This window comes from Thamnophis sirtalis, unplaced genomic scaffold (genome assembly GCF_051295495.1).
Source record: "Thamnophis sirtalis isolate CommonGarterSnake01/CBP01778 unplaced genomic scaffold, rThaSir2_p1.2 scaffold_2, whole genome shotgun sequence".
Lineage (NCBI taxonomy): Eukaryota > Metazoa > Chordata > Lepidosauria > Squamata > Natricidae > Thamnophis > Thamnophis sirtalis.
In genome coordinates, this window is record NW_028261382.1 from 33377003 (window position 1) to 33403739 (window position 26737).

At 45.0% G+C, this 26737-nt stretch overlaps 1 protein-coding gene across 1 annotated transcript in view; it reads left to right on the plus strand.

The window, feature by feature from the left end:
* FKBP15 (FKBP prolyl isomerase family member 15) overlaps window positions 1–26737 on the plus strand; it is a 45748-nt gene that overhangs the window by 149 nt on the left and 18862 nt on the right. Inside the window, exons 1-13 of the mRNA XM_087704692.1 lie at window positions 1–9; window positions 10406–10515; window positions 11113–11197; window positions 12073–12142; window positions 13606–13680; window positions 15719–15817; window positions 16714–16863; window positions 17666–17734; window positions 18985–19128; window positions 20144–20286; window positions 22042–22090; window positions 23763–23882; window positions 24889–24982. The exon at window positions 1–9 is cut by the window's left edge and continues 149 nt beyond it. Of these exons, the coding sequence (XP_087560818.1) occupies window positions 1–9; window positions 10406–10515; window positions 11113–11197; window positions 12073–12142; window positions 13606–13680; window positions 15719–15817; window positions 16714–16863; window positions 17666–17734; window positions 18985–19128; window positions 20144–20286; window positions 22042–22090; window positions 23763–23882; window positions 24889–24982 (1217 nt within the window). The remainder of the gene's footprint in view (window positions 10–10405; window positions 10516–11112; window positions 11198–12072; window positions 12143–13605; window positions 13681–15718; window positions 15818–16713; window positions 16864–17665; window positions 17735–18984; window positions 19129–20143; window positions 20287–22041; window positions 22091–23762; window positions 23883–24888; window positions 24983–26737) is intronic.

Genomic DNA, 26737 nt, shown 5'->3' on the forward strand with positions numbered 1-26737 from the left:
GACGGGGGGGTGAGAGCGCGGGAGGGGGGGGGGCTGGGGGCGGGACCGGAAGAGGAACTAGGCACTTCCGTTCGCTTGTCAAATCGGAGGGGGGGGGGCAACTTGGAGCACCCCTCTTGGGGCTCATCCCTAAAACAGATGTATCTATTCTTTTATGTGAGGGCCATTCTTTGTGCCTCACCCAGAGTGCCTCTGAGCATGTGCAAAGGGCATTACAAATTTTATGTGTCTAAAATCAGAGCTGGCTTTCTGAGCCCAGAGGGTGCCACTGAGCATGTGCAGAGTGCATTTGAATCTCGGGTGTGTGTCTGTGTGTCTAAAATCAGAGCTGGCTTTCTGAGTCCAGAGAGTGCCTCTGAGCACGTGCAGAGTGCATTTGAATTTTGTGTGTGTGTGTGTCTAAAACCATCTATCTCTATCTAATTCTCTCCAATTCTTTCTATCATTCTATCTATCATTCTATGTATTGTATATCTAATTCTATCTATCTATCTATCTATCTATCTATCTATCTATCTATCTATCTATCTATCTATCTATCTATCTATCTATCTATCTATCTATCTATCTATCTATCATCTAGGTATAGGCTTTCCTGCCTAAGCAGGGGGTTGGACTAGAAAACCAAGGTCCCTTCTGACTCTAATATTCTATATCTTTCTTTCTTTCTTTCTTTCTTTCTTTCTTTCTTTCTTTCTTTCTTTCTTTCTTTCTTTCTTTCTTTCTTTCTTTCCTTTTTTATATAGGTATAGGGTTTCCTGCCTAAGCAGGGGGTTGGACTAGAAGACCCCCAAGGTCCCTTCTGACTCTGATATCTATCTATCTATCTATCTATCTATCTATCTATCTATCTATCTATCTATCTATCTATCTATCTCATCTATCTATCTCTTCCTTCTATCTAGGTATAGGGTTTGCCAAGAGTTCCTCTTTATGACTTTATGTGCCCCCCCGCTGCTTTCCACCTTTGTCAGAATGATAAGCCAGCCACCCACTTTTCGATGTGAGAGAGTTGGCATATAAATTTAATGCCTGAAATAATCAGCAAGGATTCTCAAGGCAGGGAGATCACACCCTGCATTAAGCTGACATTTTGGAGAGACCTGGTTTAATAAACATTGAATCCTAGATTTTTGTTTAAAAATGGGGGCAGTTAACTAGTTAAATAAAGTTTATGGTGTTTCTTTTTTATGTATAAAGAATTTTTTAATTTCTCAATTGCAAAGATAAACATTCCATCTTTCCTTATGCAGAGTGTCATCTGGGTACGAATATCTCATTGTTCCTCATTTGCCACATCTTTCACATTCATATTAACACCATTTCCCTAAACTTAAGATTATAATATATTAAACATTTAAACATTATAAAACTCTCCATTTTTCTTCTGAATATCTTCTAGTGATGATACCATATTAAGATTAAACATCGCTATTCGCATCGCACACATACTAACAATTTTCATCTTATTGGTATCTCTTGTCTTAATATATTTTCCATTTATTTTTTTAGCCTTCATTTCCAAACTCCTTTTTTTTTATTCTCCAGGCATTGGTAAAATATTTCCCATATCATAAAAAATATTAAATTTGCTCTCTTTCTCCTTCATTGCTAATGTTAATCTGTTCGTTTCTGCACGTTCTAATATTTTCCTTATGGCCTTTCCTTCCATAGGAATCTCTGCACTTTTCCACTGTTGTGCAAATACAATTTTAGCTGCGGTTAGAATGGAGTTTCTGTTTTCTTGTGTCAATTGTACCATTTTCGGAGAGGACATTTTTTCCCCCTCTGCATCATGAATGACCAGTCTATTTCCCAAATTAATGATGTAAACAGGCATGATATTGTCAGGGCGATCCTTCTTGGCAGTTGTGTCGTCTAAAACTACTTGGTCATTGTGTGGTCTTTAGTTAGCACTGAAGAGGCTGGTGAAGAGTATAATTATCTTGTCTCTGAATGTTGCAAGAATGTGCTTAGTTAAGCAAGCCAGTTTGCAAAGTTGTGCAATAAAGGAGATTGGCCAGGGCAAAGGGTTGGGTGGAAAGAAGCTTGCATTGATTAGATTAGTGTTTGTGACTCCCCTGGCTTTGGAAATGTGTGTGTGTGTGTGTGTTGGGGGAGATATTCCTGCCTGTCACATTTACCTGCATACTTACATTATTCCAGGTTAAGCAGCGTGCAGAGCACAGAAAAAGAATAAAACATTAGGCCAATCAAAGGCATCAGAGAAATAAATTAAAACTTAGCTACCCGAACCATACTTCTCTGCACATCATTCCATGCTTTCCACACACACACACAAACACACAAATTGGTTGTTTGTTGGCTTGCTAGGTAGGCTCTCGTTTTCAGGATCATAGCTTGCATAAACAGGCTTAAGATAAAACCAGGGTCTGGCTTTGATTGCAGCCAAACACATCCGAACTAAAAGCAGTGTTGTCCTTAAGCTCGCCTGGAAATTTGTAGCCTGCACATGACTAAGAGTGATGATGATTCCATCTATACGGCACCTTCTCTGTTTTACTGAAAAGCATCACACGGGATGCCGTGGCTCATTGGCTCAGACTGAAGGCCGATGGTTCGAATCCCTAGCACCGCGTAACAGAGTGAGCTCCTGTGACTTGTCCCAGCTTCTGCCAACCTAGCAGTTCGAAAGCACGTCAAAAATGCAAGTAGAAAAATAGGAACCACCTTTGGTGGGAAGGGAACAGCGTTCCGTGCGCCTTTGGTGTTGAGTCATGCCGGCCGCATGACCCCGGAGACGTTTTCGGGCAGCGCTGGCTCTTCGGCTTTGAAACGGAGATGAGCACCGCCCCCTAGAGTCGGGAACGACTGGCACGTATTTAATTTAATTCCTATGTCATTCACAAGAGATGGGAAATTGGGGAAAGCTCCCTATCTTTTAGCAGTGCCGATAGTTTTGTATGGAAAAGGCTCTTAAAGGGGGGGAAAAAACAATAACCAGGATGGGAACAATAAGGTCAGGAGGGAATGTCATAATCGGGAAACTCCACAATTGCACTGCATCAACAGGATTTTGCAACCGTTGGGCGGTTTCCCACACTGTCTTTGTGCTTCCAACCCTGGAGAGGCAAAGATAGGCAGGCGTGAAGGTAGCTCATAATCGGCCTTCCCAGCCTCGCTTTGGAGATAAGATGGGACTACAGCTCCCACAATTCCTTTGGGCTTTGTTGTGGGGGGGGGGCTCCTTGTACTTTTTGAGGAAAGATTGTGTTTGCCATATCTCCCTCTCCCTCCCTCCCTCTCTCTGTCTGTCTCTCTCCCTCCCTCCCTCTCTTTCCCTCCCTCTCTTTCTCCCCATCTCTCCCTCTGTCTTTCTATCCTTCCCTCACTCTCCCCTTCTCTCCCTCTCTCTTTCCCTCCCTCCCTCTCTTTCTCTCCCCATCTCTCTCCCTCCCTCTCTTTCCCTTCTTCTCTTTTTCTCTCCATCTTTCCCCCTTTCCATTTCTCCCTCTCTCCCTCCTCCCTCTCTTTCTCTCCCCATCTCTCTCCCTCCCTCTCTCTTTCCCTTCTTTTTTTCTCCCCATCTCTCTCCCTTTCCATTTCTCCCTCTCTCCCTCCTCCCTCTCTTTCTCTCCCCATCTCTCTTTCCCTCCTTCTCTTTTTCTCCCTAGCTCTCCCTCTGTCTTTCTCTCCTTCCCTCCCTCTTTCTCCCCTTCTCTCCCTCTCTCTTTCCCTCCCTCCCTCTCTCCCTTCCTCCTTGTCTCCCTCTCTCCCCCTTTCCATTTCTCCCTCTCTCCCCTCTCCCTCCTCCCTCTCTTTCTCACTCCATCTCTCTCTCCCTCCCTCCCTCCCTGCCCCTCCATCTTTCCCTCCCTTCCTTCTTTCCTCCCTCTCGTCCCCCTTCTTTCTCTCTCCCCCCTCTCCCTTCCTCTTCTCAAATTTCCTTTAGCCATCCAGTATATATAGCATAGCCTTATACTGTCATTGTACATCATGTATACAGAGCAATTGTTGTTAGCCTTGACTGGTGCAGTCCATGACAAAAAAAATACAAGCAACATAAATAGCATAAAGGATGATCCCTATGCAAGTAATTAGAAAAAGAAAGAATAATAAAAACTAGTCATACATTCCTGCTTCTCTCCTTGATTAGTTTCCACCCATTGCTTCTTGTCCTGCCCTCAGTTGCTTTGGAGAATAGTTTGACTCCCTCTTCTTTGGGGCAGCCCCGGAGATATTGGGAGACTGCTATCATGTCTCCCCTAGTCCTTCTTTTCATTAAACTTGACATACCCAGTTCCTGCAACTGTTCTTCATATGTTTTAGCCTCCAGTCCCCTAATCCTCTTGGTTGCTCTTCTCTGCACTCTTTCTAGAGTCTCAACGTCTTTTTTACATCGTGGCAACCAAAACTGAATGCCATATTCCGAGTGTGGCCTTACCAAGGCATTATAAAGTGGTATCAACCCTTCACGTGATCTTGATTCCATCCCTCTGTTGATGCAGCCTAGAACTGTGTTGGCTTTTTTGGCAGCTGCTGCCAACGGCTGGCTCCTATTTAAATGGTTGTCCACTAGGATTCCAAGATCCCTCTCTTAAACTAGGCTCTCAAGGGCAGCTGGAGATCCTGTTCCTTTTGATTCCACTTTACTTCCTTTTTCTCTCCCCCCTTTTCCTCCCACCCAGGGCCAGCTAAGCAAAATGAGAAGCATGTGATGGTAGGAGCCAGCTTTCTAGGCCCTCGATGCATGCCAGGCCACGTCATGGGACACTGTCTCATTTCCCTTCATTTCATGTCCCAGAAGGGGAAGGAGAGAAGAGAAGATGGTGTTTTCCTGAGTTGGGGCGGGGAGACGGACAGACGAAGGCTTAAACTTTAATTGGAAACGACCGTCTCTTTTATCTTCGTGAATAAACACCGATTAACAAAGTGCTTATTTGTATGAGTGTTTAAAACGTCTCTTAGCGGGCAGTGCAATTTTAAGTACCCTAAGGCAGTCTTTTTATTTATTTATAAATAAAAGCCACAAAGATGATTAGGGGACTGGAGACTAAAACATGAAGAACGGTTGCAGGAACTGAGAAGGTCTAGTTTGATGAAAAGAAGGACCAGGGGAGACATGATAGCAGTCTTCCAATATCTCAGGGGTTGCCTCAAAGAAGAGGGAGTCAAGCTATTCTCCAAAGCAACTGAGGGCAGGACAAGAAGCAATGGGTGGAAACTAATCAAGGAGAGAAGCAGGAATGTATGACTAGTTTTTATTATTCTTTCTTTTTCTAATTACTTGCATAGGGATCATCCTTTATGCTATTTATGTTGCTTGTATTTTTTTTGTCGTGGACTGCACCAGTCGAGGCTAAGTCAAGCAATGGGTGGAAACTAATCAAGGAGAGAAGCAACTTAGAAGTAAGAACTTAGAATAGCTTTCTATTCTATTCTATTCTATTCTATTTTGGGCTTGTCATCAACACAGGTGAGTGATGGGGCGCAGCCGGGGGTGGGGTGGGGGGCACAGATGAAACAACAATGGATGGAAACTAATCAAGGAGAGAAGCAACTTAAAACTAAGGAGAAATTTCCTGACAGTGAGAACAATTAATCAGTGGAACAGAAGTTGCCTCCGGAAGCTGTGAATGCTCCAACACTGGAAGTCTTTAGGAAGATGTTGGATAGCCATTTGTCTGAAATGGTATAGGGTTTCCTGCCTCGGCAAGGGGTTGGACTAGAAGACCTCCAAGGTCCCTTCCAACTCTGCTATTGTATGATTGCAGAAGTCCATTCGTCTTTGGAGTATTCTGAATCCCTTCCCCTGCATTTGAAACTCGTCTTAAAGTGGGGTGGCCAGAATCGGTCTCGGGGACTTACAAGAGGGTGTGAGCGGAGCAGAACTGATAAGCACAATAAAGGAGAATGTAGCTCAGGGTTGAAACGAAGGCTGTTTGGTGCTCTCTGAGCTTGCTTGTTTTCTTGCAGACGTTTCGTGACCCAGCTAGGTAACATCATCAGTGCTAGTAAGTTTGTTCTAGTGTCTTTCCCTGTCTGGGTGGCTGGGGTGCGGTTTGAGAGATTCTTTGGTTGGGCTGTTTACTGATGACACTCTGGGGGTTTCTTGCTTCGGGTATTGTTAATTTGATTGTTGGTCTGATATTAACCTTGGAGTTAATCTATGCTGATCTGGGTGCTTGTTCTGATCCAGGCTTCCCAAGAGCATAAAGCCAACTCCTGGTCCCGACAAAAAAACCCTTTTATTAATTGACTGTGAATTCTGCTCATTCACATCCAGCAAAGTCTTTCGAGGGAGGATTTACAGTCACAGACCTTATCTGGCTTGGAGAGCTGACAGGCTGATACCTGCAGAACTTGGCCACGATTCTCGGAGAGTCATGAACCAACTGAGTGAATTAATGGTCTCCTGCAAACTCCACTCCCCTTTCTCCCCTCTTTTATTCCCTCTGGGAGGGGCCAGAGGAGAAAACCCCCTTTTATTAATTGACTGTGAATTCTGCTCATTCACCTCCAGCAAAGTCTTTCAAGGGAGGATTTACAGTCACAGACCTTATCTGGCTTGGAGAGCTGCCAGGCCGATATCTGCAAAACCTGGCAAGGAGTCTTGGAAAGTCACAAGCCAATGAAGCGAACTAATGGTCTCCTGCAAACTCCACTCCCCTTTCGCTCCTCTTTTATTCCCTCTGGGAGGGGCCATTCACCGTCCACCTGTGGCCTTACTCCCATGTCGATCCCTGTTCTTTAGCTCTTCCCTTCGTCTGGCAACTCTGCTCATGCGCACACTGGGAACAGGCTCCAGCTGTTCTTCTGCCTCACTGATGTCTGACTCTGAAGGCAGCTGGTAACTGGCATATGGCCCTGGCCCCCTCTCTGCCTCCGACACAGAGCCTTCATCAGATCCTTCCCCAGACTCCAGGACTGGCCCATCTTCCTCCCCAAACCTCCTCACTGGCCGAATCGGTTGCCAGCTCTGCAGGCCCCTGGCGGGCCGCAACAGTGCTTATTGCTGATGGAGAGGTGCTGGAGTCTTTTTTTCTTCTCTTTTGGGCTGGTTGCATGATCTGCAAACGTTGTTAACCTCTATGTGTCCGTTGATGGCTGATTTGCTTCTAGAAATCCCCTGGCATTTTTTGGGACATGCTCTGGTCCAGGATGGTCACATTTTGGTTGCTGGGCTGACTTTACTGTCTCCTTTAAGTTTAGGTAGGAAGATACACTCACCTCTGCCTTTTCCAAGGTCGCTCTGCAATTCCAGAGACCTGATCTTGTGCAAATTCACTGAGTTGGTTTTTTTGGGGGAAACCTGAGCTTGCAATGTTAGTTTTCCAGCCCCCTGGCTGCTGATGCTTCAACATGGGAGAAGAAGGAGGGGAAAAACAGCGATTATCTTCCTAAGGTTGTGACTCAACCGAAGTTGTCGGTGGGAGACACAGCCAGGCGGAGGTGAAGATGGCAATGGCTGAATCATGGCGGACCGAGTATTTTTGGCAAGCTGCCTGCGGGTCGGTTGGTTGAGGGGGGGGGGCTGTGTTTGGGTGGGAAGGTTGTTAAAATCACCCTTCGATCCCCGGATATTTAGGGGTGCCTGTTTAGCCCCCAAGAACTGAATGTTTCGGCTTGGCGATTTGATTTAGCCCTGATTAAATTCTCGTCTTTTGGGATTGTTGTTGTTTTTTCTTTAATTTTTAAAATTTTATTTACAAACATATAAAATACATACACACGAAACTTAGACGTACACCACATTTACACAATACAATACGGACAGGAGCTTCCTGTTCTTTCTAATAGCAATTAATTGCCAATCGATATCGCTCACCTGATATCGTTTCCCCTTCTATTATATTTCATTTCCATTTCACCATTCTTAACCCTCTTTATCTTACTCATCTGTCTGCTATATTGGCTGATTACCTCTAGTAAATTTAAACCACTTGTATACATATATATGTGTTAATTCTCCTTAACTACTATTTTTGGGCTTCGTTGTCTTCCTTCATTTATCCTTGTTTCTGTCCCCCATCCACCTATATTGTTTTTATTACACACGTTTCTATCTCTGAAGAATGTTGTATGTATGTATATGTATATGTATATGTATATGTATATGTATATGTATATGTATGTATGTGTATATATATATATATATATATATATATATATATATATATATATATATATATATATATATATATATATATATATATATATATAAATGTGTGTGTGTGTGTGTGTGTGTTTTCCAGCATAACTCTGGAATGCCTTGAGCAATTTCAACCAAACTTTTAGTACACAGATGACTTACTCTCTGGAAACAAATACTACGGGAATAAGACGCCCCTAACACCCCTCGGTGTGTTTGTGTGTGTGGGTTCTGTTAAGATACAGCCTTTTATGCCTTCAAATGGCTTCTACCGTACAGCTGTAAAATGGCTTCTACCGTACAGCACAGTGGAGTTGCCCTGGTAACGGCTTCAGAGTACTCCACAAGGGGGCTCCCTCTGGCAAGGGAGAAAAATCCCACATTAGAAATTACGTTTGGTCCGGACATCCCCCCCCCCCCCGCCTTTTATAAATAAATACCAAGTTACCAGCACTAGTAGGAATATAAATAGGATAGGATTTCAAGCCAGAGTGGAATTCTTTCATGCTTTGGCCTAGGGTGACTCAGCGGGGTGCCGGTCCTCATTGTTTTGCTTTACCTCCCAGAGGGCGTGGTCAAAGGGCCGTGCTTGGAGGAAGATTTTTGCAAATTTGCCTATTTAATTTGGACAGGGCCTGGTTGTCTTAGGATTGTGGGCTAGTCCCAAGCTATCTTGTGGTGGTGTTTTCCCCGCTAAACTCCTAGCTTGGAGCAAACCAGAGATTCCACCTTGCGTGTAGCATTAAGCAGGTTGTAGGTAGAGCTCCGAAGGGTCAAATTAGGATAAATATCTTGGAGAAGTTCTTTGCATGTGGTTGCTGGGGGTTAATATCCGCTTAACGGCCCATAATCAATCAGTCAGCCAGATGGGCCTCTCCTCGTTTCAATGAAATGGGAATTTTTAATAACACATAACACCATCACTTTATATTTGTTCTGAAACAAATTCGTTACAGGTGTTCACATCTTGGTGAGATCCTTGGTCCTCTCTGAGCTGGCTTGCTTTTTTGCAGACGTTTCATGGCCCAACTAGGTAACATCATCAGTGCATGAAGGGAAGGGGGATTGGGGAGTAGAGGAGAAAGAGAAGTGGGAAGGAAATGATGGAGAAGAAGGGGGAGGAGGACTGTGAGGTCCGTGGTATCCTCTGAGCGTGGTGGTTTTCTTGCAGACATCTCCTGACCCAACTAGGGAACATCATCAGTGCTAGTAGGGAGGGTGGCTTGCTCCTGTTTATATACAGTACCTCTGGTTGTTTTCTTGCAGGTGTTGTTCTGTTGTTCTGCAACTGCCAGAAACAACCATGCTCGGAGCTACTGTATATAAACAGGGAGCAAGCCACCCTCCCTACTAGCACTGATGATGTCCCCTAGTTGGGTTATGAAACGTCGGCAAAAAAGCTCAGAGGGCATCAAGGACCCCATGGTGGTCCTCCTCCTCCTTCCTTTCCTCCTCCTCCTCCTTCCTTTCCTCCTCCTCCTCCTTCCTTTCCTCCTCCTCCTCCTTCCTTTCCTCCTCCTCCTCCTCCTCCTCCACCACCACCACCACCACCCCCTCCTCCTCCTCCTCCTCCTCCTCTCTTCAAACCCCATTCATTGACCCTGTACTGTATATAAACATGGAGAAAGCCACCCTCTCTACTAGCACTGATGATGTTCCCTAGTTGGGTCATGAAACATCTGCCGGAAAACATCCAAGTTTCAGAGAGCACCTTTGATTTCAACCGTGAGCTACAAATATTATTGTTAGGAATATAATCTGACGGTTGGGTTGGCCATATATAAATCATGTAACAATGCTATACCTGTTTCTTTAAATCTTACTGTAAAATGTGATTGGTTGCTGTTTCCTCAAGCGGCCATAAGAGGGAGCCAGAACGACTGTTAGCTCTCTGTTTTGTTAGATGCTGGTCTGATCTGATCTGAGTGTTTTGGAAGCTGGCTGTTAGAAAGTGCCGTGAGCTATTGTAAGTTTTGCAACTGCTAGCAAACTTTGTGCTCCAGACTGATTGTATGATTATGGACTATGTTATTTGGATTATCCCTTAACTGAAAGACGTTGATGACTGACTGTCTTATCCGTGTATGACTTGGACTGTTTGATGGACTCTGATACCTCTATTTCCACGAAAGTAAAAGCCTATTTAAACTGCAGTGTCTCTGTATGCTGGTTTGTGTGTTCTCCAACACAACTCTCACAACGCTTACCTAACAATTATTCTAAATCATCTTTATTTCTCTTTTATTAACTGGGCATCCCCCCCCCCCCCACCTTCCTCCCCTCTTTCTGCAGGGCCAGGCTGGCCTCTCTCTTTGGTATGGACCAGACGGCCTCGGGTACTGGGAACGAATTCTTCCAGTATACAGCACCCAAACAGCCTAAGAAAAACCTACCAGCCGCAGGTACGTCATTGCTGGCAAAAATAAAACAAAAATGCTTAGTAGAAATCACATACAGCTTTTTTACCAGCAGGGGGAATGAAATGCCCCCCTTGCCCCGATGGATCCGGCTGGGATAAAAGACCTGAAAATCCTCAACTGGTGAACTTTGTGGGGTGCTGGCCCCCTAAATCCCTGATGGTGAACCTGTGGAACGGGTTCCAGAAGTGGCATGCAGCGCCCCCTCTGTCACCAGACGCTCTTCTAATTTCCAGCATGCGCGAAACACGCATGCCAGCCAGCGGTGCGCCAGAAAACGGCCTGAAAACATCCCCGAAAAACAGTCTGAAAACCTCCCCCCAAAATGGCCTGAAAATGGCGCAAAAAAACCAGACCGGAAAATTGCAAACAGGCTTCTCCAGTGCGTGCATATCTACACGCATATAGGTAGCCCTTGGATGTACGGCCATAAGGGGCGCCAAAATTTCAGGCCCTAAGCGAGGCGGGGAGCCTTCCTTACTGCACCCGTACTGCGTCAGAGCTCTGTTTTCCAGATGTTTCGACTCGCACCTTTCTGTAACCTCCGTAACAAAAGTTTTTTTTCCTTGTGTGCCGCTTCAGGTGTGGGCCCCCCAACGCAGAAGCCTCCTGCACCTGCGGGAGCGCCCTCCGTCTTCGTCGCCACGGCCGTTCACGCCTATCGGTTGTAAGTACCGTATTTACCATATTTCCTCCTTGCTCGTAAGGGAAAGAGGGGCATGGTGGCTCAGTCGCTAAGACGCTGAGCTTGTCGATCAGACAGGTCGGCGGTTCGAATCCTGAGCGCCGCGTAACAGGGTGAGTTCCCGTGACTTGTTCCAGCTTCTGCTAACTTAGCAGTCCGAAAGCACGTTAAAAAATGCAAGTAGAAAAATAGGGACCACCTTTGGTGGGAAGGTAACAGCTTTCCCTGTGCCTTTGGCGTTGAGTCATGCCGGCCACATGACCACAGAGACGTCTTCGGACAGCGCTGGCTCTTTGGCTTTGAAACGGAGATGAGCACCACCCCCTAGAGTCAGGAACGACTAGCACAGATGTGGAAGGGGAACCTTTACCTGTAAGGAATATTTGCACATATGGTTCCGTTTAGTTTAGTTGACTTAATTGCACCTTGTACAGTGAAATTAAACGCCATCTTCAGTGTACGTTATAATTTTAAAAATAAAAACACAAACACACCGCATTCTATACAATTGAATTGAAAACCCCTGATATTGCATTAAGATTACACTATACCGTAGAATTCAGTATAGTTACTGCTTTGGGATAGAAGCTGTTTTTCACCTTATTTGTCCTTGTTTTTATTATCCTGTACCATCTGCCAGATGGTAACAGTTAAAAAAAAAGGATGCCCAGGATGAGATGGATCGTATATATGCATGTATGTATGTATGTATGTATGTGCATATATGTGTGTGTTTTCGTAGATTTTCACGGGTACAGGTATGAAGGTTTTGGCGTATTTGGGTCTTTTCACATATATATTAGAAGCTTATATATAAAAATACCGGAAGCTGAAAGACTCTTCCTGTCTCCTTCCAGCACGAATGGGACCTACGTGAAACAAGGCAAATACGGAGCAGCTGTAGTGGGAACCCATGCCACCCAGGAGGTAAGAGGTGGAATCCATGCTTCCCTTTGTGTCCTGTTTTATGTCCTCCCCATCTGCCACCCCCTTCCTTCCTCCCTCCCTCCCTCCCTCCCTCCCTCTCATTCCTTCCTCTCATTCCCATCTCCTTCCTCCCTTTCTTCCTCCCTTATGACTAGATTTCTTTCTTCCTCCCTTCCTTCTTTCCCTCCCGCCCTCTCATTCCTTCCTCTCTTTCCCATCTCCTTCCTTCCTTCCTCACTTATGACTAGATTCCTTTCTTCCTCTCTCCCTTCCTTCCCACCTCCCTTCCTTTCATTCCTTCCTTTCATTCCTATCTCCTTCCTTCCTTCTGATCTTCGTTCCTTCCTCCCTCCCTTCCTTCCCACCTCCCTTCCTTTCATTCCTTCCTTTCATTCCCATCTCCTTCCTTCCTTCCGATCTTCCTTCCTCATGACTAGATTCCTTCCTTCCTTCCTGCCTCCCTCCCTCCCTCCCTCCCTCCCATCCTCTCATTCCTTCCTCTCATTCCCATCTCCTTCCTTCTTCCTTCCTTCCTTCCTTCCTTCCTCACTTATGACTAGATTCCTTCATTCCTTCCCTCCCCCTCCCTTCCTCTCATTCCTTCCTTTCCTTCCCCTTCCTTCCTTCCTTCCTTCCTTCCTTCCTGCCTCCCTCCCGTCCTCTCATTCCTTCCTCTCATTCCCATCTCCTTCCTTCCTTCCTTCCTTCCTTCCCTCCCTCCCTCCTTTTCTCTCATTCTTTCCTTTCATTCCCCTTCCTTCCTTCCTTCCTCACTTATGACTAGATTCTTTCATTCCTTCCCTCCCCCTTCCTTCCTCTCATTCCTTCCTTTCATTCCCCTTCTTTCCTTCCTTCCTTCCTTCCTTCCTTCCTTCCTCTCATTCCTTCCTTTCATTCCCCTTCTTTCTTTCCTTCCTTCCTTCCTTCCTTCCTTCCTTCCTTCCTTCCTCACATGACTAGATTCCTTCCCTCCCCCTCCCTTCCTCTCATTCCTTCCTTTCATTCCCCTTCCTTCCTTCCTCACATGACTAGACTCCTCCCTCCCTCTTTCCCTCCTTTGGTTGAACCATAATCCTAAACCTATTGAAATCTGACTGTAGTTGATGGCTCATAATCAGACTCAAGAGGAGAACCATTGCTGGGCAATTCAAATCCTACTTTTACACTTGTATCTTGACTTTTTATTTTACTATACCTGCAGCTACACGTGAAAGCTACCGGCCGAAGCCGTCTGGTTTAATCCTGGTTTATTTGAGCAAGTCACGGTTGGCCAGATTCATGCTAGACAATAAGCTAGAGCCAGGCTTTCAACTTAAGCCATAGGTTTTACGCTACACTTTAAACCTGAATTAAATACGATCATTTTCCGTGCTAATTTAGTTGCTGGATCCGCTCCAGGGGTCTCTGACCATCTCTGGTTATTTTTTCTCTCCTTCCTCTTTTTCGTGGCGTGTGGAATCCAGTACAGGATCCTGCTTTATATCAACCAGCAGCAACAGATCACCAGTGCAAGAATCCACCCAGGCTTGGTGTTCACGGTAAGCCTTGGGGGTGAAATGTCGGGAGAAACATTGAAACTGAAAACATGTCATGAAGTCCTGGATGGATTAACAGCGGAGGTTAATTGATTTAAGGAGCAGGAAAGATTCTGACCCCGCTTGTATTTGTAAGTCGACCTGCGTAGCAATTTAAATGACGTTCCTCCTGTTCTCCCTTTAAGCAAAATATGAAGTTAAAGTTAGTGTGATTTTGATTTCAAAAGAGGTTTTCAGCTCAGTTTTCCAGACATTGAAGCGTTAAATGCAAGTGATGGAAACAAAGTGTTTTATTTCATCTATCTATCTATCTATCTATCTATCTATCTATCTATCTATCTATCTATCTATCTATCTATCTATCTATCTATCTATCATCATTTATCTAATCTATCTAATCCATCCATCTCCATATCTATCTATCTATCTATCCAGCTATCTAGCTATCTATCATCTATTGTGTCACAACCCCTGGTATGGCCAAATATGGGAGGGAGCATACTGCTTCCCTTTTATCAGCACAAATGCAGCGCGCGCGCACACACACAAACACATGGACCTCCACACGACCCATTTTCAGGCCTTTTTTTCAGCCGTTTTTGAGGCTTTTTCAGTGTGTTTTCGAAGCTTTTTTCGGCCAGGTATTTCCCCCCCCCCCCAAAAAAATGGGCCGAAAAAAAGCCTCAAAAATGGGCTGAAAAAGACCTCAAAAATTGGCTAAAAACCCTCAAAAATGGGCCGAAAAAAGCCTACAAAATGGGCCAATAAAAGCCTCAAAAATGGGCTGATAAAGCTGAAAAAAGTGGCTGAAAAAAACCCTAAAAATGGGCCAAGAAAGGCCTCAAATTGGGCTGATAAAAGCCTCAAAAATGGGTCAATAAAAGCGGAAGAAATGGGCTAAAAAGCCTCAAAAATGGGCTAAACCCTCTCCCAAATGGGCCCCAAAGCCCCCCAAACAACCCCCAAAGGCCTCAAAAATGGGTAGAAAAAGACTGGAAAGGGGTGAAAAAAGGCCCCCAAAACAGAGGCCAAAACCCTTTTTTTGTTGTTTGTTTTCCTCTTCTAAATTTAAGTGCTTCTTATAATCCGAAAAATATGGTATATTTGGGACCAGTTAGGATTCTTCTTTTTTTTTAAAAAATAAGTTTTTTATTTTATTTTAATACAGACATACCATCGTTCATTAAACAGTGCATCGCCTGGGTGCAAATATTTTGTGCAATAACAATTACATTTACAGCCATATTCATTATTTTATCTATTCTTAATACTAATACAGAACATAGTATTATAAGAATCCCCTTCTTCACTTATTTCACTTTATTAATACAATTTCCCTATTTCACTCCTCTGCGTTCATTTCTAATTTTCCTATTTATTCCCTAACCATTGATAAAACAACTCCGATATACATACATACATACATGCATACATACATACATACATACATACATACATACATACATATTTAGTGTTACAACTCCTAGTAAGCCCCAATTATGGGAGGAAGCTAACTGCTTCCATCATCTGTCAATTGGCTCGTCACAAGAGTCCATCACGACAGAAACCCAATATTTTTACTGTTGCCTTTGTTATATTTGTGGTTTTTTGTTTTTTGTTTTATTTTTGCTGATAAATAAATAAAGGGAGACTAGTATAGATCTATTTCAAGCTATTTAGCTCTCATCAGCTAGCTAGTTCGAATCCCAGTAAGGGTATGGCTAGCTGATGAGAGCTAAATAGCTTGAAATAGATCTATACTAGTCTCCCTTTATTTATTTATCAGCACAAATTAACCCCCCCACACACACACATACATACACATATATACATACACATACTATAATAGCCAGATTCTTCCCTTTCTTTAATTGCAAGTGTTAGTCTATTCATTTCTGCAGATTCTAGTATTTTCTTAATCACGATCTCATCCGTAGGGAATGTTGTGATTGCGACTCTTGGGGTTTTTTGCACAATGTTGCCATCATTCTTATCTCACCATCTGGAACTGACGCTTCTCCTTTTTAATTGTTTTGTCTAGATCCAACCCAACAACTATGGAACGTTTTATGATGATCAGAGGCAAAACTGGTCCCTCATGTTTGAATCGGAGAAAGCAGCGGTGGAGTTTGGCAAGCAGGTGCCCACATTTTGCCCAATGCTAGTCCTATCCATGGCCACACTGTCCTCCTCCATCTATCCTTTGTCTGTCTGTCTGTCTTCCTTCCCTCCCTTCCTTTTCCCACTCATCTTTCTCTCATCTGCTCGCTCCTTCCTTCCTTCCTTCCTTCCTTCCTTCCTTCCTTCCTTCCTTCAATTCCCATCTCTCTCTCTTTCCTTTCCTTCTTTCCTTCCTTCCCTCCCTCCCCATCTCATCCCATCTACTCACTCCTCCCTTCCTCATTCCCATCTCTTTCCTTCTTCCCTTCCCTCCTTCCTTCCCCATCTCATTCCATCTACTATCTCTCTCCTCCCTCCATCCCTTCCTTTCCCCACCCATCTTTCTCTCATCTGCTCGTTCCTTCCTTCCTTCCTCTAATTCCCATCTCTCTCTTTTCTTTCTTTCCTTCCCTCCCTCCCCATCTCATCCCATCTAATCACTCCTTCCTCCCTCCCTCATTCCCATATCTCTCCGTCTTTCCTTCTTCCCTTCCCTCCTTCCTTCCCCATCTCATTCCATCTACTATCTCTCTCCTCCCTCCATCCCTTCTTTCCCCACCCATCTTTCATCTGCTCGCTCCTTCCTTCCGTCCTCTAATTCCCATCTCTCTCCCTTTTCTTTCTTTCCTTCCCTCCCTCCTCATCTCATGCCATCTACTATCTTGTCTCCTCCCTCCCTCCCTCCCTCCCTTCTTCATTCCCATCTCTGTCTTTCCTTCTTCCCTTCCCTCCCTCCCTCCCCATCTCATCCCATCTTCTATCTCTCTCCTCCCTCCCTCCCTCCTGGCGGTCACGTGACCCCCTGAAAGCCGCAATCCTACAAGCCCAATGCCTGTGGCCTGGAGTGACTCAGAGCCGGGTTCCTCTCGCCCACAGCTGTGCCTGGCCAAGTACAACAGCAGCCTTTCCCCTGATTCGGTGGTGTGCCAGGACCTCCTCCTTGGAGACGGCCCAGCCGTGGAAGTGGGCGACGCACTTGAAGTTTCCTTCACTGGATGGCTTTTGCAGAACTCTGCTCTGGGGCAGGTAAACCTAGGAGAAAAAGAAGGGATGTCCTCAACTCCCAAAGACCCCTTTTTTTGGGGGGGGAGGTTAGGGGGGTGTTCAGTGTCACAGGGTTGCTTGTTCTGGCCTAGGCTTCCCCAAATCACGAAACAGACTCCTTGTCCCGAAAGAAAAAAACCCACCCTTTTTTATTTGGCTAATGTGAATTCCTAGCATTTACATCCTGCAAAGTCCCGGCCAACAGTCTTTCAAGGGTGATATTGCAAACACAGACCTTATCAGGCCTTGGAGAGTTGCCAGGCTGATAGATTCCAGATGCAAAGGCTGTACGAGGAAATACTTGGCAAGGAGCAAATCTTCACACTAACGAACTAATGGTCTCCTGCAAACTCCACTCCCCTTTCGCTCCTCTTTTATTTCCTCTGGGAGGGGCCATTCATCGTCCACCTGTGGCCTTCCTCCCAAGTCGACCCCTGTTCTTTAGCTGTTCCCTTCGTCTGGCCACTCTGCGCATGCTCATGCTGGGAACAGGCGCCAGCTGTTCTTCTCCCTCACTGATGTCTGACTCTGAAGGCAGCTGATAAGTGGTATACGGCCCTGGCCCCCTCTCTGCCTCCAACACAGAGCCCTCATCCGAGCCTTCCCCAGACTCCAGGACTGGTCCATCTTCCTCCCGAACCCTCCTCACTCTCCGAATCTGCCACCAGCTCTGCTGTCCGTTGGCGTGCCACAACATTGCCCTCCCTCCGTGCGACGAAGCGCCGGTTTCCCCCCCCCCCCCCCTCTTTCCCACTTTTCTCCGTTTGCATTTTATTTCTTACAGGTGTTCGACTCCAACGCGAACAAGGAGAAACTCCTCCGTCTGAAGCTGGGCTCCGGCAAAGTCATCAAGGTGTGAAGGATGCCGTCCTGTTCCCGGGGGGCGGTGTGTGTGTGTGTTTAAACTTTTGGCTTTTCCATCTTACCTGGGTTGCTTAGCAAGCTTTTGCTAAAACTGTTGGGAAGACCTTGATTCTTGTGTTTGTAATTAGAGAGAATTGGGAGCGGGGGGTGGAGGGGGAATGATATCCTCAGGAAAATAGCTGTATGCTTGGCAGGTACTTGCTAAATCAGCTAGCACTGATGCTGTTACCTAGTTTGGTAATACGACGTCTGCAAGAAACAAGCCCAGAGATCACCAAGGGCCACACATTCTTCCCCCTTCTCCCTCTTCACATACTCCACTCACTTCTAGCATGGATGATGTTGCACAGTTTAGTCTTGCAAGAAAACAACCAAGGTTCGCTGTCTTCCTCTTCCTTCTCCTCCTCTTTACACATCCCACTCCCTTCTTGCACTGATGATGTTATCTAGTTGGGTAATGAAATGCCTGCAAGAAAACTTATTCCTTGCATCCCACTCTCATCTAGCGTTGATAATGTTACCTAGTTGAGTAATAAAACACCTGCAAGGAAAACCAAATTCAGAGAATTTGAACTAAAGATTTCAACCCAAACTAGATAATACAGTTTGAAAACTTTCTCCTAGGATGAGCCTATGGTAGATTCCCCCTTTAGGGAAATGGCTCTGATAAAGCGGGGTGTGGGAAAACAACCCCTTCCATATAAGGAACCGGGAAGCTTTCAGATTGGGGTTAATGTCAGGGTTCCAAATAGCATCCAAAATTAAATCAGAGTCCAAGGCAAAGTATTCCTCAAAGTTCCAATTTATGAAGAGAGCCACGTTGGCACATCTGGGAAAACCCGAATCTGAAAGCTTCCCGGTTTCCCTCACCCAGTTGAAAGTTCAAGATCTTGCCCCCCCCCCACACCCACAAGTCCATCACATGGTCCAATCTCCCACTGCCATGCTGGCAGCTTCCACCCATCCCGTTCCGGTCAGTTGCAGAGGTGCAGAGACAAAGGATGACCTTGGCTTTCTAGAAAGGAATGTTGTTATGGCTACCTGTCATCTAACTTCGTACAATTCCCATTTTCTCACAATAGAAAATGCATAGCAGAATAATAGAAAGTGTGGCAGGCCAAAGATCCAACAGAAAAGATGGGTGCAGGCCTGAGAATCAAGCTCTTTTTTCCAGCCTTGAGAGAGAGTGAGTTAAATCACAGCCGTTTATGGTACCGCTTTCTGTTTTATCCCCCAAAGGGCTGGGAAGAAGGGATGCTTGGCTTGAAGAAAGGAAGCAAGCGTTTCCTCATTGTCCCTCCGGCCTTAGCTTACGGGTCTCAGGGAGTGGCAAATCGTGTTCCTCCGGACTCTACGCTGGCCTTTGAGGTGGAAGTCAAGCGGGTAAGCAGTTCTTGGTTTGTTACGAGCTGCTTCTGAGCCAGCGGTGGCCCATGGAGTCTGCCTGTCTCGAAAAAAGGTGCAGAGAAGGGGCAATAAAGAGGATTAAGGGGCAAGAGAGGCTAAAACATATGAAAAAACGGTTGCAGGAATTGGGTATGTCTAGTCTAGTGAAGTGGGACGCGGTGGCTCAGTGGCTAAGACGCTGAGCTTGTCGGTCAGAAAGGTTGGCAGTTCGGCGGTTCGAATCCTAACGGAGTGAGCTCCCGTGACTTGTTGACAGCTTCTGCCAACCTAGCAGTTCGAAAGCATGTAAAAATGCATGGAGAAAAATAGGACCAGCTTTGGTGGGAGGATAACAGAGTTCCATGCGCCTTCGGCATTGAGTCATGCCGGCCACATGACCACGGAGACGTCTTCGGACAGCGCTGGCTCTTCGGCTTTGAAACGGAGATGAGCACCGCCCCCTAGAATTGGGAATGACTAGCACATATGTGTGAGGGGAACCTTTAGTCTAGTGAAAATAGAATAGAATAGAATAGAATAGAATAGAATAGAATAGAATAGAATAGAATAGCAGAGTTGGAAGGGATCTTGGAGGTCTTCTAGTCCAACCCCCCGCCTAGGCAGGAAACCCTACACCACCTCAGATGGACTAGGGGAGACATGATAACAGTGTTTGAATATCTCAGGGGCTCCCCCAAAGAAGAGGGGGTCAAATATTCTCCAAAGCACCTGAAGGCAGAACAAGAAGCAATGGGTGGAAATTAATCAAGGAGAGAAGCAACTTAGAACTAAGGAGGAATTTCCTGACAGAGAGAACAATTAATCAGTGGAACACCTTGCCTCCAGAAGTTGTGAATGCTCCAACACTGGAGGGTTTTAAGAAAAGATTGGGACAACCATTTGTGTGAAATGGTGTAGGATTTCGTGCCTGAACAGGGGGTTAGACTAGAAGACCTCCAAGGCCCCTTCCAACTCTGTTATTCTGTCTCACCCCCACCCCCATCTTCCTTAGGTGAGATTGGCCAAGGAGGCTGCTTCAAATGGGCAGAATGTGCCCTCCAGGGACACCCTCGCGCCCTCTCCAGAACTAAACATTGAACATCCTAGCGCCGACCCTGCAGGGTTGCCTCCCAGAACGCTACCTCCGAAGCCGGGGTAAGTTGTTAACCAGTTTGATTTGAATTTTTCAATCCCCTCCTGCATGTTAAGGTGGCGCAGTGGTCAGAGTGCAGTACTGCAGGCTACTTTCAGCTGACTGCTAGCTGCAGTTTAGCAGCTCGAATCTCACTAGCTCAAGGATGACTCAGCCTTCCGTCTTTCCGAGGTGGCTCAAATGAGGAACCAGATTGTTGTGGGGGCAAGAGGCTGGCTGTGTAAACCGCTTATAGAGGGTTGTAAAAGCACTGTGAAGCGGGATATTTAGGCGGCCTGCACTAGTTGCCAGTTGTCTTCCGGGTGCGATTCAAGGTACTAATTATGACCTTTAAAGCGCTCCATGGCTTAGGCCCAGGGTACCTGTGAGACCACCTACTGCCATCAGTAGCCTCCCATCGTCCAGTGCGATCCCACAGTGTTGGCCTCCTCAGGGTGCCGTTGCCCAGACAGTGTTGGCTAGCGACCCCCAGGGGGAGAGCCTTCTCTGTGGGAGCGCCTTCCCTCTGGAATGAGCTGCCCCCGGAGCTTTGCAAAATCCCCGACCTCCGGTCCTTCCGACGCGCCCTAAAAAGTTGGCTTTTCCAGCAAGCAAGCCTGGCCTGAACAAAAAAAATAAATAAATTATTGATCATTATTAATTTTAATTCAATTTTTTTTAAAAAAAATGTCATTGTCAATTCTAATTATATGAGCCGAGGTGGCACAGTGGTTAAATGCAGCACTGCAGGCTACTTCAGCTGACTGCAGTTCTGCAGTTCGGCTGTTCAAATCTCACCGGCTCAGGTTGACTCAGCCTTCCATCCTTCCGAGGTGGGTAAAATGAGGACCCGGATTGTTGTTGGGGGCAATATGCTGACTCTGTAAACCGCTTAGAGAGGGCTGAAAGCCCTATGAAGCGGTATATAAGTCTAACTGCTATTGCTATTGCTATTGGGATATTCTATTTATTTATTTATTTTTTGTATTATGTGTTTCTTTTAATGTTGTACGCTGCCCTGAGTCCTTGGGAGAAGGGCGGCATATAAATCTAATAAACCTAAACCATATAAGTCTTTTTTTTTTTAATAAGAAAATGTTTTATTTCTTTTAAAACACAAATATTTCATCATTCGTCAATCATTAAAACATTGAAGTACAATTTTTTTTGTCTTTGTGCCCCTCCCTCCCTCCACCCCCTACCCCCCCTCCCTCCACCCCCGGCTTCCCAGAACCCGTACACAGTATGGATTTTTAACAAACACAGTCCAAAATCTATTGAAAAAAAAGAAAAAGAAATAAAGAGATTAATGACATTCTGCGTTGAGCTTAGCTTCTTCTTGCTGAACTAACTTTAAACAATATAAATCATTTCTGATCTTAAGCATAGGCTAACTGGAATTTCTTGGTCCCGTATTTATTTTGTATATAGTCAATCCATTTTTTCCAGTCTCGTTTATATCTCTCATTTGAGTGATCTTTAAGATATGAACCATATAAGTCTTAAGTGCTACTCAGGCAGGGTCTGCTGCTTGAGAAAGACTGAGGGATGCTAGTAACTCTCCATATTTAATTCAAAGGCTTTAGGCCAGTGCTTCTCAACCTTGTTAAGACAGGTGGACTTTAAACTCCATCCTGCCTGGGGAATTCTGGGAGTTGAAGTCCACACATCTTTAAAGTAACTCAGGTTGAGTAAGCAATGCTACAGGCTTCTAAATTCTTAAGACAGGCTTTCTACTCCGCTCAGCTGTTCTAAGATTGTGCTTTTTTATGCCCCAGGGAGCCAGCTTTGCGCGCCAAATCCAACTCTCTCAGTGAACAACTGGCGGTAAGTCTTTGGTTCGCCCGGATTGGCTTTCATTTCTCCAGGTTTTTAATTTCAGGGTTTGACCTAAACCAGGGGTGGGATTCACATTTTTTTTAAAGACCAGTTTTGTGGGCGTGGCTGGGTGGGCGTGGCTGGATGGTCATGTGACTGGCTGGGCGTGGCTAATTCTCGTGGCCATGGGGATGCTGCGAAGAACAGTCATAAGTCACTTTTTCAGTGCCATTGTAACTTTGAATGGTCACTGAATAAACTGTTGTGACTCAAGAATTACCTGTACGAAAAATACAAAAAGCTTCTTTGCTTGCAGAAAGCCGCCTTAAATACCAATGATTAGATTGGAAATACTTGCACGCCCGGAGTTACAAATCAGACACAGGGTGCCAGATTGGTTATTCAATTATTTCTTCAAAGGGTTGATCATTGCATCCCAGCTGGAAGAACTCCGACAGGGGGAGTATTTCCTCCCAGTGGCAGAGTAAAAAGCTTAAAACAACCCTTTCCCTTTAAGAAAGTCAAGGCCCCAGGAAAGTCCCAGCAAAGGAAACATTTAAAAAAAAAACCAAAACATCTGGAGTCAATAAGTCTAGAGTACTGCCAAGAATGTAATAAGGGTTAACGGAGAGGCAGTTTCTGTAAGCAGGGCAATAAAGATTAGGCTGGAAACAACACCAGAATGTTTCCTTCCTGCCTTCCTTACAGGATTAGCCCTGTAAAGTGGAAAAAAACAAAAGGAGATTTCTTCCAACAACCGGTTCTCCCAACTGCTGTGTGTGGAAATACCATCCCCAAGAAAACATGAACTGGGATTTGAAAGAGACACCTATAACAATAGAAAAAGAAAGGAAGGGAAGAAGGAAGGAAGGAAAGGAGGGGAGGAAGGAAGTAGAGAATGGAGGGACAAAGGAATGGAAAGGAGTGGAGGGTAGAAGAGAGAGGAAGAGAAGGAGAGATAGTAGGAGAGGAAAAAGAAGTGTGGAGGAGAGGTAAGGGAAGAAGAAAGAGGTAAGGGAAGGTGGGTGGAAGGGAGAGAAAAAGAAGAGGAGGGAGGAAGAGAAAGAAAGAGAAGGAGAGAAGGTAGGAAGGAGAATAAAAAAGGGTAGGAGTAGGGAAGAGGTAAGGAAAGGAAGAAGGGGATGGAGAGGAGGAAGGAAGGAAATAGAGGAGGAAGGGAGGGAGAAAAGAAAAGAAAGAGAAAACAAGGTGGTGACTTAGCAAGTGCGAAGGATGGTAAACAAAGCATTTCAAACTATACCTTATAACCTTTCAAATGGAATAATAATAATATAAGAATGGCAAAGAAAAAGAATAATTATGTGAATGTATATCTATAACTGTATGTAAGAGAATAAATGACAGTAAAAATATAAAGAAAAAAGAAAGAAAATTAATTATCGGTTCTAGCAAAGAGGCTAGAACTGGTTGGATCCCGCCTCTGAGATTCTAAACTCTGTTCACCTAAACTCAGTCTTGCTGGCTACAGCTTTTCTGTCATTCTGAGTCACTGGAACAAATCCGTTTTCAACAAACCGAGAGAATTCAGCGCTGCCTGTTTTTTTCAAAGTTAAAAAGACGGGACTGATTTTTTTACAGGCTGAGCTCGGGAAATCGGGATATTTTCTCTCAAAGTTTCCTTTGTTTTTCATTTTCTCTCTCTCTCTTTGTCTCTTGCTAGAACCCCGACGTGGCGAAAGCGAAGCTGATTTCACGAATGGCGAAGATGGGCCAACCGATGCTACCTTTCCTTTCCGGTTCGGCTCCGGCCCAGCTGGACTCTAGCGATTCGGAGATCGAGGTGGGTGGGCTTGGGAATCTGGAGACTACTGCAAGAGGAGGTGGGGGCGGGGGGACACATGCAAATCCCTACTGTTTGCAAGGATCCGAAACTAGTGTGAGTTCTGAGAAACCATTCAGTGGATTCCTCTTCCCAATTCTTTCCTTAGACCAGGGGTCGGTAACCTTAAACACTCAAAAGAACCACAACGGTCCTAACTGGAAACCCCCCCTCCCCCCGGTTCAATTCTGGAGCCAACCAGAAGTCCGGTTCCCCCCACCATAGATTCTCCTCCTAGCGTGGCGTCTTTTTTCTTCTACCTGTCCTAACTGCTTTTATCAATTTTTTCCTCTACCTGTCCTAACTGCTCCTATCAATTTTTTCCTCTACCTGTCCTAACCACTCCTATCAATTTTTTCCTCTACCTGTCCTAACCACTCCTATCAATTTTTTCTTCTACCTGTCCTAACTGCTCCTATCATTTTTTTCCTTTACCTGTCCTAACCACTCCTATCAATGTTTTCCTCTACCTCTCCTAACCACTCCTATCAATTTTTTCCTCTACCTGTCCTAACCGCTCCTATCAATTGTGAAGCCAACCGGCTCCATTGACCCCTGCCTTAGACTGATGAGATGAACTGTATTTTGTTATGCTGTGTAATTTACCATTTTATTGTAAGCTACCTAGGGTCACATATGTGACATGGGTAGCTATATAAATTAATTGATTGATTCATTGATTGATTCATTGGATGGATGGATGGATGGATGGATGGATGGATGGATGGATGGATGGATGGATGGACGGACAGATCGGAGAAACAATTAGGGAAAGGATGAAAAAATACAGATAGTTCTCAATTTACAGCTGTATTTGAGCCTGCAGTTATGGTGATAAGTCAAGGCACGTGTGGCTGTCCAATTTTACACTATTTATTTTGTGCTGCCTTCAGAGTGGTATATGAAGGGAGAATAGTGGTTTAGGGAAAACTAACGCAAAGCCCCCCCCTGTGGGTGTGTATTTCAGGATCCCAACACTTTGCGAGAAGCCGCTCCTCCCGTGACATCTTCTCCGCTGAAACCATCCTCCCCAGCTGCTCTTCCTCAGATAGCAGCCCAAGGCACGTAAATGTATCTACTCTCAACCTGCATTTCATTTTCATTCTGCGTTTCTTAGTGTAAAGTACTGTATTTTTCGGCGTATAAGACGCAACTGTGTATAAGACGCACCAAGGTATTGAAGAGGCAAATTAAAAAAAAAAAGGTTTTGCACTCTGCAAACTTCACAAAAAAAGGCTCATTTTTCACAAAAACGGGCCCAGGTTTTTTTCTCAAAAAAAGGGCATGAATAGCCTTTAGGAGGCTTGCAGAGTGCTCCAGGGGGAGTGGGAGCCCCCAAAACGATTAAAAAACGGGCCGTTTTTCAATTTCAATTTCAATTTAATAAAATTTGTATGCTGCCCACTCCCTCTACAATTATTAAAATTCCACACCATCCATTCTGTCTAAGTGAGGCTGGATATTGATCAACAGCCCCAGGCCTGCCGGAACAGCCAGGTCTTGGTGGCTTTACGGAAGGCCGGGAGAGTGATAAGGGTCCGGATCTCTACGGGTAGATCGTTCCACAGGGCCGGAGCAGCTACAGAGAAGGCCCTCCCCCGGGGGCCGCCAGCCGGCATTGTCCAGTCGACGGCACCGGAGGAGGCCCAACCTGTGCAATATTGTTGGTCATTGGGAGGTAAGTGGCAGGAGGCGGTCTCTCAGGTAGCCAGGTCCTAAACCATGTAGGGCTTTAAAAGTAACGACTAGCACCTTGAAGCGCGTCCGGAGACCAATGGGGAGCCAGTGCAGCTGGCGGAGGATGGGTGTAACATGGGTGTATCTAGGTACACCCAATATCGCTCGCGCGGCTGCATTCTGGACCAACTGCAGTCTTCGAACACTCTTCAGGGGCAGCCTTTTCGCAAACAACTGGCCCTTTTTTGTCACAAAAAGTGCATGGATTGCCTTTAGGAGGATTATAGAGTGATCCTAGGGGCTGGGGTGGTAAAATTGAGCAAAAAACAGCCTGTTTTTCACTCATTTCTGCCCTTCCCAGCCCCCGGGAGCACTCCGAAAGCCTCCTAAAGGCTATGCATGGTCATTTTGGTGAAGGGGGCGGGGTTTCGGGAGGCAAAAAATGCTGTATTCAGTGTATAAGACGCCCCCAGATTTTCACCCTCTTTTTTGAGGGAAAAAGGTCTATCTTATACTCCGAAAAATATGGTAGTGACAAAAATCAATGCCTTTCCCTGCACCCTAGTGGCTTTTTGTTAGCATGTAGTCTGCAAACTCCCCAAAAGCCATTTTATCAATGGTTAATTATTTTTATCAATGGCGAGAGAATAAATATGAAAAGTGGAAAAAAAGCAGAAGAGCAAAATAGAGAAAATCTTTTAACAAAGTTAAATAAATTAAGAAAATGATTGTTATAGTATTAGGTATTAAGTATTATTAAGTTAAGAATAGATAAAATAATAAAGTTGGCTTTAATTTGTAATTGCTGTTGTATAAAATATTTGCACAAAATGTATGTACCCAGACAACACACTGTTCAATGGAAGATGATGCTTGAATTAAAATAAAATAAAATAAATTGTGTTAAAAAAAAAAAAAAGCCCAGTGGGACCAGAGGGACTAGAAACTTGGTTGAAGAGCCTAAAAATTCTTCCCCTCGTCGTTGTATTCTGTGCAGCTGTAAAATTGCTCTGCATCTTCAGTTGGATGCTACTCCTGGGTATCTTGAGTTCCAGAACCCATCCAGAAATCAGGAGAATAATTCAGGAAAATAATTCAGAAGAATTATTTCTAGTTTCTTCTGGTTTCTGCATTGGCTT